The 12,022-nt window shown below is 41.4% G+C and overlaps 1 protein-coding gene across 4 annotated transcripts in view; it reads right to left on the reverse strand.

Moving 5' to 3' along the window:
* Nucleotides 1-12,022, reverse strand: part of rhobtb3 (Rho related BTB domain containing 3) — a 137,675-nt gene that overhangs the window by 22,385 nt on the left and 103,268 nt on the right. For all 4 annotated transcript variants that reach the window (XM_043709644.2, XM_087999070.1, XM_087999080.1 and 1 more), the window contains exons 5-6: nt 3,052-3,157; nt 950-1,315 (exon numbers count right to left, since the gene is read on the reverse strand). In XM_043709644.2, the coding sequence (XP_043565579.2) occupies nt 950-1,315; nt 3,052-3,157 (472 nt within the window). The remainder of the gene's footprint in view (nt 1-949; nt 1,316-3,051; nt 3,158-12,022) is intronic.

Here is a 12,022-nt window from a genome sequence, read left to right on the forward strand (position 1 = left end):
TTGCGTGGAAAGGTCCACATTGTGCCACTGGTAACACAGGAACCCCTCAAAGGTATTTGATCAGTGAGATGCCTGTCAATTCAATAATCTATGAAAATTGTAAAAATGTGTGAGGTTAAGTTTTGCAATATGATATGAATTTTCTCTGTTTGTTATTTTTAAATATTGCTAGTATCGTTATGAGAATAACCAGTTCTATGATTTAAGCCCATGCTGCAACATTTAGGCTTTCCAAACTAATATTAGCTGGTATCAGAGCTGAAAATATGTTGCTGGAAAAGCGCAGCAGGTCAGGCAGCATCCAAGGAACAGGAGAATCGATGTTTCGGGCATCTTCTTCAGGAAGGGCTCATGCCTGAAACGTTGATTCTCCTGCTCCTTGGATGCTGCCTGACCTGCTGCGCTTTTCCAGCAACACATTTTCAGCTCTGATCTCCAGCATCTGCAGTCCTCACTTTCTCCTATTAGCTGGTATCACCACATTTATCAGACAACACCTGAATCTTACATAATGCCTCTCAAGAAGTGAAAATAATCAGTTCGAAAAAGGAAAGTTACAAGTTATTAAAACTTGAAATCATGTTACTGAGAATTCAAATATCTTTTTAAAAAAATATTGGTCTCTACAGAGATTGGAAGACAAGCAATAATCATGGAAGTAGTGGCAAGAAGTAAAGCTAGCTGTCATCAGCATAGAGTTTAGTTTGCTGCGTGCCAATTAATTTGGATATAATTGAATCTCAAAAAGAGAAATTAATGCTTTACCTATTGCTATTTTCTGATTCATATATTATCACAATTTAGTAATGTTACCAGAATACAATTTTAGGGACTATAGATAAACTGAACAGCAATTTCAGAAAGTAATTTATACAAGAAAATTAATATAAATATAACTTTCAGGATGGTAGCACTGCATCATAAGTTCTCCGCGGTACAGGCTGTATACCTGTGTAAATGAACTTCAACACCTCTGAGTAGCAGGCACACAGCAGTGAGTCTAAAATGATGACCCTTACTGGCTGGCTGTTATAAAGTGAAGCTCGGCTGGAGTTCAATGTAGTGTCCCCTTGGTCTATTGCAAACAAATTATGAGCAACCTTCCCAGGTAATTCACCAGGGTGACTGACAATCTCCAAGCCAAACAGTAACATGAAGACATGGCTCGCATTGCACAGCACAACCCTGTGAGCTCTTGCCATCTCTTGTCCATCCTTGGAAAAGAACACCACATCTGTGCATAAAGAGCTGTAGTATAGGTTCAACAAGTCGCGATGGTACCGGGATTCCTCAATCTTTAAACAAGGTAGCTTGACTAGAAGGAAAAATAACAGAGAAGTAATAACCATCTTGGGTACAAAATCAGAAATATGCACACAGCTGAAATCTAGTAAGACATGCTGTTCATTGTTTCAATATGAAGTAAACTATTTAATAAGTATATGACTTGAAATCTCAATCTATTTACCTGTAATATAAAGAGGCAAGTTAAAAATCACACAACATCAGGTTATAACTTAACAGGTTTAATTGGAAGCATTAGGTTTTGAAGCACTGTTCCTTCATCAGGTAGCCGTGGAGCAGGGTCATAAGACACAAAATTTCTTTTGCTATCAATTCTCTCCTTCTCTCCATCCACTCTAACCTGTCTCTCTGTGAACTAACTGCATCTCTTATGTCTATCCCTCACATAGTCTCCCACCCCATTAGTCTCACTTCCCCATATAGAAGTCATATTCGACTCAAAACATTTAACTGTATTACTCTCACAGATGCTGCCAGATCTGTTGAATATTTCCAGTGCTTCCTATTTTATTTCAGGAACCAACTATCCCATGCAAAAGGATGCCTGGTAATGGATCAAGCCAGGAATTTGAACCCTTATATGGGCAAATATGCTTAAGCCACAGCTCAAAACTATTTTTGAAAAATTAATTTTCCAAAATTAAGGAAAGACTAAGCTTGCTCCACTTCACAAATTTCAGTAGCTGCCATTGTCTATGCTCCTCTTACTCCCGTTTAATGTGTATCCATTTCCTCAACTAATAATTTGGTCAATCAAGTTGACACGAGGATGAAATAGGTTTACTTATTCTGTACTCAAACTTTAACTGCTTCTTAAAATCATTGACTGAAGAAACTTTACCCAACCTCTAAAAAGCAGTTCCTGTTCATCAACTAGCTATCCTCTTAGATATTTGAGCAAAACTGCATAAAAGAACAGATTGTTAACTGTATAAAATGCATTGCTTAGAAAGGGTGGATGCTGGGAATTTGTTTCCGTAAGGCGGGGAGACTAGGAACTGTGGGCACAGCCTTAGAATGACAGGCGATCAATTTAGAAAAGAAATGAGGAGACACTTCTTCAGCCAGAGAGTGGTGGGCCTGTGGAATTCATTGCCATGGAGTGCAGTGGAGGTCGGAATGTTAAATGTCTTCAAGGCATAGCTTGATAAGTTCTTGATCTCGCAAGAAATTAAGGGCTACGGGGAGAGTGCGGCTAAGTGGTGTTGAAATGCCCATCAGCCATGATTAAATGGCAGAGTGGACTCGATGGGCCGAATGACCTTAATTCTACTCCTATGTCTTATGGCCTTATTAGGCAAAAATATTAGCTAGTGTATTAACAAAATTCAGTTCTTTATCCACAATTGCCAAATAATAGACAGCTTTCTCTTGGAAACAATGCTGATAAGAGCTAGTTTGAAATTGGATTTGATTAACCAAATGGCCTCCTCCTGCGTCGAATCTATTCAATGACATATTTGACTAGTGCTCTTACAGCCAATTGTAAATGAGAGTTTCATTCTATCAGTACGAGTTGGATTCATAACCAATATCCAAAAACAGATATAGTCTGACTCCCTATGGTTGAACTTATTCTATCTAAGGTGATCATTCAACTTATTGATGAAATACCCTCAGCTACAAAATCTTAGATATTCATAACTCAAGTCTTGCTGCAGTATATGACAGTCAAACGACTGATTGCCCTTTTCCAGATTCCTTTCACTAAGCTGAAAAGACTCTCATTCCCTTGTCAATTCTTACCTGGTTCTCCCAGTCTAGGCGGTGGTATCATGTGGGGTCTGCTACTCCTTCTCTTTTTCTTTTGAGAAGACTTCTGCTTTAAACACTGTATGATAAAGTATTCCAACTGCAAAATTGCATACAGAAAGAATGCAGAAATCAAAACTACAAAAGTCTGGATAACTGTAAAATTCGAACATAAGAACAGAACAGCCCAGGAACAGAACCTTTGGCCCACCATGCCTATGCCTATCATGATATCATTCTAAACTAGACCCCTCTTCCTGCGCATGGCCTCTATCCTTCTATTTCCTGCCTGTTCATATATCTGTCTAAATCCCTTTTCAGTATTTCTATCATATCTACTTCTACCACCTCCCCTGACAGTGCGTTCCAGGCACCTCCCACACACTATGTAAAAAACTTGCCTCACACATCTCCTTTAAATTTTCTCCCTCTTACATTAAACTTATGCCCCCAAGTATTTGACATTGCACCCTGGGAAATGACTCTGGTTATCGCCCTATCCATACCTTTCATAATTCCATATATTTCAGATCAGGTTCTCCCTCAGCTTCCGACACTCTAATGAAAATGATCCAAGTTTATCCAATCTCTCCTTAGAGCTAATATACTCCAATCCAGGAAATATCCTGGTTAACCTCTTTTACACCCCCTCCTAAGCCTCCGCATCCTTCCTATACTGTGAAAACTAGAACTGCACACAATACTCCAAATGTAGCTTGACTAAAGTTTTATACAGGTGGAACATGACTTCTCAACTTTAAACTCATTGCCTGAACTGATGACTGAAAGCATGCCGTTTGCCTTTTTTTAAAAAACACCTTATCCATTTATGTTGCCACTTCCAGGGAGCTTTGGACTTGCACATAAAGATCCCTTTATACTTTCCTTTTGCACTTGACCTCGCCTCACACTTATTGAGATTAAACTCCACCTGCCATTTCTCCACCCAGGTTTTCCAGATGATCTATATATGCTGCTGTATCCTTTCGCGCTATCCACAATTCCATCAATTTTCATGTCATCTAAAAACTTACTAATCAGATCACCTACATTTTCATCCAAATCATTTATACATATGACAAACAACAGAGGTCCCTAAACTGATCCTTGCAGAACACCACGGGTCACAAACCTCCAGTAAGAAAAACACCCCTCCACAACCAATCTATGACCAAGCCAATCTTGTAACCAACAAGGTTTAATTATAAGTGGAAAATACCTTTTAGATGATATATTTATTTTTCTTGGACAGAGTAAAAGCTACATGTTTCATAATTGTTGAACAAATGTAGATGTTACCTAGCACCAAAAGTGCTTTGCTTTTACTCTTCATATGTGGGGATTTTGGACAGGATTCAGAATTTAACATGATACTGTCTTCTCATGCAAAGTCACTCTGAAAATTCTTCTCATGCCAAACTCTGATTTAAAACTATACATTCTAGTTTCCTCAGAATCTTCGGCCAGACATTTTCACTGGATGATTCACCTTGGTTTCCTCCACAGGTACCAGCATCATGACACCAGTATTTGAGTGATTTAATTCGCTTCATGTTATATTGAGAAATCTGTGAACGATATAGCAAAGGCTATAAACCCAAACAACACCCCATTAGGAATGCTGAAGATCTGAGCTCCAGGTTTGTCATACTGCCAGCCAGACGATAACAATAGTACAACTACAACAGAAACAATGTGGGAAATTACAATCCACAAATTAATCTTGTCTTGATTACCAGCAAAGAGATAGACAAATCACTGACTGTACTATCAAATAACATTTATTCAGTGACAACCTCTCACTGATGCTTAGTTTGGATTCCATCAGGGCCATGTGATTCTGATCTCATTACAGCCTTGGCCCAAACATGGATAGAAGAGCTAAATTGCATAGTTCAAGTGAATGATTGCCCTTAACATCAAGGCAGCATTCAGGCAAGTGTTTAGGTTAGATGAGATTAGATTAGATTCCATACAGTGTAGAAACAGGCCCTTCAGCCCAATAGGTCCACACCCATTTATCTCTGAATGGTGCACCTAACACTATGGGCAATTTAGCATGGCCAATCCACCTGACCTGCACATCTTTGGACTGTGGGAGGAAACCGGAGCACCCGAAGGAAATCCATGCAGACAGTGGGAGAATGTGCAAACTCCACACATGCAGTTGCCCAAGGCTGGAATCGAACCAGGCTCCCTGGGGCTGTGAGGCTGCAGTGCCAACCACTGAGCCACCGAGCCGCCCCAAATTGAAGTCAGATTCCACCATCGGCTCTGCCAGGATTTGAATCTGGTCTCTGCATCTCTGGATTAACAGCCCAGTGATACTGCCACGTGGCCACTTCAAGAAGCATTCCAAAACTGAAGTCAGTAGGAATCAGAAGGAAACTTCTCTTGCAGTTGCTGGAGGCTGATCATCTCAGCCTCAGGACACTGCAGCAGTAATACAGTGTCCCAGGGACAACCACTTTCAACTGCTCCATTGATAATCTTCTCACCATCACAAGATCAGAACTCAGGCTGTTTGCTGATGGTTGACAGGGTTCAACCATTTAGATATTGAAACAGTCTATGTCCATATGTAGAAAGGCCTGGACACCATTAATGCTTGGTATTATTCATACCACAAGTGATAGGCAATGACCATTTCCAACAAAGGACAATCTAGCCATTCCCTTTTAACATTCAATTTGCATTATCATCACTGATTAACCAACAGCAATGTCTTGGAAGTTATAATTGTCCAGAGACCAAAATGGAACAATCCACTTTGATTAGAACAGCAAATCAGAAGCTGGACATTCTGTGGTAAATGATGCATCTCCTGATAACCTGAAATCTGTCCTTCACCTATAAGGCTCAAGTAAAGAGAATGTGGGAATACTCCCCACTTGATTAGATTAGATTAGATTAGATTACATTACAGTGTAGAAACAGGCCCTTCGGCCCAACAAGTCCACACCGACCCGCCGAAGCGAACCCCACCCATACCCCTACATTTACCCCTTACCTAACACTACGGGCAATTTAGCATGGCCAATTCACCTGACCCTGCACATCTTTTGGACTGTGGGAGGAAACCGGAGCACCCGGAGGAAACCCACGCAGACACGGGGAGAACGTGCAAACTCCACACAGTCAGTCGCCTGAGGCGGGAATTGAACCCGGGTCTCAGGCGCTGTGAGGCAGCAGTGCTAACCACTGTGCCACGGGGTGCAGTTCTAGAATCAATAATTCAGGTTAGGAATAAATGTCATGGGGAAAAGTAGGAGTTAATTCAGAATAGGCAGCAAGGATTTGTTAGAAGAAAATCATGTCTAACTAACTTCCTGGAGTTTTTTGAAGAGGTGACAGAAAAGGTTGATAATGGCAAGGCTATTGATGTGGTTTACATGACCTTCCAAAAGGTGTTCATACAGCGGGTCAGACTTGTGAGGAACATTATAGCTCATGGAATAAAAAAGACAACAGTGAGATGGATACAAGATTGACTCGGGGATAGGAAGAGTGAAAGTTGACAGGCATTTTTCAGATTGGAGGGGGATATGTAGTAGAGTTCTCCAGTTAGTGTTGGGACCTTTCGTTTTTTTTTATTTATATTAATGGTTCAGACTTGATGTGCAAGGGACAATTTCAAAGTTTGCAGATGATTTAAATAAAAATCTTGGAAGCATTTTAAGTTGTGAGGGGGTCAGTGAAGAACATTTAAATGTTGGAGTGGGGGATATGTAACAGTTGAAGTTCAGTTTGGTAAAGTATAAGGTAGTATATTTTTAGACGAAGAATATGGAGAGACAATATAAACTAAAGGCTATGAATGTGGATTCAAGTCAATTTTAAACACGTGGTCTCAGGATATTAATCTAATAGCTAACATTCTAAGGACCATTTAACTGCGAAATTTTTATTTTCACTGGCTGTACCACAGTCTTCCTTTGAAACCTATTCCCTCACTTTGTGACTGATGTCACATTGTTACTATTTTTTTACACAAGGTTAGTAGATAATAAAATGAATCTTTCATTCACTAGAAAGAACCTAGGTAACTGGCTCTTCATTTTCTAGCAAACTGCATTTTATTTGATAGCTGCATGATAAAAAGAAAGAATAAAATATATTGATGCGACTGACTATGCTGAGGTTAAAAAGAGGGAAGCCAATTCCTTATCCTCCCCTCCTCATAACAGATTTGAGGGTTCAGAGTTTGAGATAGATCCTACATTCAAAAAATAAATACATTGTAGAAGAAAATAAACAATTCCTTCAAACACAGTTTTTAAAAGAAGTAAACTGAAGGAAGGCTTTCTTGCATTTCTAAGATCAAAAACACCAAGATATTAATGTTTGATTTTAATACAGCAGGATGAAATATGATGAAAAATTAAAAGCCTTGTCCTTGAAAGAATTAAAAGGTATAGCGAGGCATTTTTAGGCGGAGTTCAGCATGATAACAGAAAAAAAATAGAAGTTGCAAAATAAGTGCAAATTATCTATCCTGAAGATAGAGAAACAAATCAATTAAGATTGAAACAGCACAGATTGGAAATTGAAATACAATTCCAGGAATGGAAAGGAGAGAGAGAGTGGCAGGAAATAGAAAAGAAAAAGAATTGGAATTCGGAATAAAGGGTAGAAAAAGGAATTCCAGGGAAGGGAAAATGAAAGATGTCCAACTGAAGCACTTTGAGCTAAGAAGGGAGACTGAAGGTAGTTTTGACAAGGGAGCCACGCAATCAGATTTAAGGGCTGAAATATTCACATTTGCTCAGTTAATCCCTAAATTTGGTGAAGATGAAGGGTACACCTTTGTTATAGAACACAGACCATTACAGCGCAGTACAGGCCTTAGGCCCTCGATGTTGCGCCAACCTATTAAATTAATCTGATGCCCATCTAACCTACATCGTTCCATTATTATCCATATGTATGTCCAATGCCCATTTAAATGTCCTTAACATCGGCAAGTCTACTACTGTTTGCAGGCAGGCCATTCCCTGCCCCTACTCCTCTCTGAGTAAAGAAACTGCCCCAATATCTGTCCTAAATCTATCATCCCTCAATTTAAAGTTATGTCCCCTCATGTTAGCCTTCACCATCCGAGGAAAAAGGCTCTAACTGTCCACCCTATCTAACCCTCTGATTATCTTATACATCTTGAATTTTTCACCTCTCAACCTTCCTCTCTCCAACAAAAACAGCCTCAGTTCCCTCAGCCTTTCTTCAAAAGACCTTCCTTCCATACCAGACAACATCCTAGTAAATCTCCCCTGAACCCTTTCCAAAGCTTCCAATAATGCGATGACCAGAGCTGTATTCAATACTTCAGGTGCGGCCTTACCAGTGTCTTGTACAGCTGAAGCATGATCTCATGGCTCTGAAACTCAATCCCCCGACCAATAAATGCCAATACACCACACGCTTTCTTAACAACCCTTTCAACCTGGGTGGCAATTTTCAGGGATTTATGCACCTGGGCACCAAGATCTCTCTGTTCATCCAGACTGCCAAGAGTTTTACCGTTAGCCCAGTACTCTGCATTCCTGTTACTTCTTCAAAAGTAAACTACCTCACACTTTTCCGCATTAAACTCCATTTGCCTCTTCTCAGAACAGTTCTGCATCTTATCAATGTCCCTCTGTAACCCACAACATCATTCGGCACTATCCACAAAATTTACTAACCTATCCTTCTACGACCACATCCAGATAATTTATAAAAATGAGAAACAGCAGTGGCCCCAAAACAGATCCTTGCAGCACACCACTAGTAACTGAGCTCCAGGATGAACATTTCCCATCAACCACCACCCTGTCTTCTTTCAGCTAGTCACTTTCTGATCCAAACCACTAAATCACCTTCAATCCCAAACTCCATATTTTGTGCAATAGCCTACCATATGGAACCTTATCAAACACCTTACTGAAATCCATATACACCACAACAACCACTTTACCTTCATCCACCTGTTTTGTCACCTTTTCGAAGAACTCAATAAGGTTAGTGAGGCACGACCTATCCTTCACAAAACCATGTTGACTATCCCTAATCAAATTATTCCTTTCCAGATGATTATAAATCCTATCTTTTATAAGCTTTTCCAACACCTTATCCACAACTGAAGTAAGTCTCACCGGCCTATAATTACTAGGGTTGTCCCGACTCCCCTTCTTAAACAAGGGAACATTTGCTATCCTCCCGTCTTCTTCCACTACTCCTGTTGACAATGATGATGTAAAGCTCAAAGCCAAAGGGTCTGTAATCTCCTCCCTAGCTTCCCAGAGAATCCGATGATAAATCCCAGCTGGCCCAGGGGTCTTATCTATTTTCAGATCTTCCAAAATTCCTAAAACCTCCTCTTTGTCAACCACAATTCCTCCGTATTCTCACTAACATTGCCCTTTTCCAATGTGAATACTGAGGAAAAGAATCCATTAAGGGCTTCCCCTATGTCCTCAGATTCCACACACAACTTTCCACTACTACCTTTGATTGGCTCTAATCTTACTCTAGTCATTCTTTTATTCCTGATACACCCATAGAAGGCCTTAGGGTTTTCCTTGGTCCCATCTGCCAACACCTTTTCATGTCCCCTCCTGCCTCTTCTTAGCCCTCTCTTTAGATCTTTTCTGGCTAACTTGTAACTCTCAAGCCCCTTAACTGAGCCTTCATGCCTCATCCTCACATAAGCCTCTTCTGAAAGGTCAGCACAGCGGTTAAAGTACTCAGGCCAGCGGTGGAAAGTAATATTACAGAGTAGACTGACAGGGAACATTGACAAAATTTACTGTCTCTGACTTGAGGAGAGTGCCACTCATCATCAGTAAGTAAAATGGGCTATTCTGAATATCTACTAGTTAGTGGTGGAAGTCTACCAGACAAACATCCACATCCTCAAGAAATGGCCTGATCAAACATACCAGGAATTTGAGTAGATTAAGCAGCCCACTCTTCATTGGCAGGTACAGACACAACAAGAAAAGACCTACGTGGAGACAGGTGGAAAACTGGCCCATTTGCTTCCTCTGTGGGAAACCAGAGCATGCAAAGGAGAATGAATGGGACCAGCATTCCGAGAAAGCCAAACGGCAAGAGTAGTGTCAGTAGTACTAAAGGTAGTCAGTTTCTGCTCAGGCGTAACAGTTGGCCATGGAATCACAGAACTGTTATGGCACTCAGCCCATTGTACTCCCAAGGACATGCAGGTCCTGGGCCTCCTCCATCGCCAAACCACCCGCTGCCTAAAGGATGAACGCCTCATCTTCCACCTCTGGTCCTTCCAAGCACATTTCCCCTCCCCCACCTTCTCCCAGATCAACCTTCCAACTCGGCACCACCCTCTTGAACTGTCCTACCTGTCCACACCCCTTCCCACCTATCTGCTCCACTCTCCTCTCCGCCCTATCACCTTCACCCCCACCTTCATCTACCTGCCGCACTCTTAGCTACCTTCTTTTCAGTCCCACCCCAGCTCTCATTTAACTCTCAGCCCCCTTGGCCCGCAAGCCTCACTCCTGATGAAGGGCTTATGCTCGAAACATTGATTTTCATGTTCCTCGGATGCTGTCTGATTGGCTGGTCTTTTCTAGCACCATACTGTCAACCCCCATTGTATCTGCACTCATTCTTCAAACAAGCATCTTTACCAAATGCCCATCTCCTGCTTTTACCCCATACGCTTTCACACTAAAGGATGTGCAAGGATGGCTGGCAGGGGTTTGTGTCCAAAAGAATGGTGACTAATGACTGGTTTGCACAGTCAGAGAAAAAACTTAGCATGCTTTGAGAAACTGCATACTCACAGACCTTGCTAGCGGGAAAATAAAAGATTTTCCACCTGCTGCAAATTATATTCTAGTGCTCTGGTAAAAGGGCACATGACAAAGAGCATAGAGATGCTACTGGTTAAAGTTTACTCAGAGAGTGAAGTTGTTATGAGTCTGGCAGCAGTGGGGCTAGTTCTAAGCTTGTCAGTGTTGGGAATGGAGATCTTCTTGATGTATGAGTTGCCAGATAACAAAATATAAGCGAAAGTGAGGACTGCAGACGCTGGAGATTCAGAGTCAAGAGTGCAGTGCTGGGAAAGCACAGCAGGTCAGGCAGCATCCGAGAAGCAGGGAAATTGACATTTCGGGCAAAAGTCCGTGTTTATTCCTGATGAAGGACTTTTGCTGGAAACATCGATTTTCCTGCTCCTTAAATGCTGCCTGACCTGCTGTGCTTTTCCAGCACCACACTCTCGACAGATAACAAAATATGCCTGCCAACCAGGAAAGCAAGGCCCAAAGAGGCTGGAAAGAATGGTGAAGCCAGCAGTAAGTGGCAGAAAGTCCATGAATTGAAAGAGATTCGGCGCCATTAAAACCCATAAGGCATGAGGTGGTGGAGCAAGCGTCACTTCAAATAAACAGGGCCAAGGACAAAGTTAAAAAATCACACAACACCAGGTTATAGTCCAACAGGTTTATTTGGAATCATAACTTTCCGAAGCACTGCTTCTTCATCAGGTGATGGCCAAGGACAAGGCAGTGGAATTGGAAAGGTTCAGGGCTACAGTTAGGCGAGTGGTCATAAACGAAGACAAGAATGAATAACTGAAGGTGACAAAAGATGACAGATCAGAATTAGGAACTCTGATCAGTAGAGTTCTGAGACAGGGTAGGAACAAGTGAAGGTTACATCCCACAGTGGATGAGCCACAAGGGAGCATAAACAACCACCGGATGGCAGTAGTGCTGCAGAGAAAGTGGATTAGGTCGGGGAAATTCAAAGGGAGAAGGAAAGGGAACATGTTCCACAGCAGAAACTGATCAGGGCATATCAATGAGTTAAACACAGAAACACCCTTAAGCAACAAAGGTCTCAAATCTCAATTAGTCAAATCAAGTCAATTGATGTGAGGTTAAAGCTACGAGCTAGTGAGGACAGGAATGGGAAGATAGAATGCATGGCTGAGGAGCTGGTGTAC

The sequence above is a fragment of the Chiloscyllium plagiosum genome, unplaced genomic scaffold (assembly GCF_037043375.1).
Source record: "Chiloscyllium plagiosum isolate Xiang-an unplaced genomic scaffold, Cpla_swu_hap1 HiC_scaffold_2, whole genome shotgun sequence".
NCBI classification, from domain to species: domain Eukaryota; kingdom Metazoa; phylum Chordata; class Chondrichthyes; order Orectolobiformes; family Hemiscylliidae; genus Chiloscyllium; species Chiloscyllium plagiosum.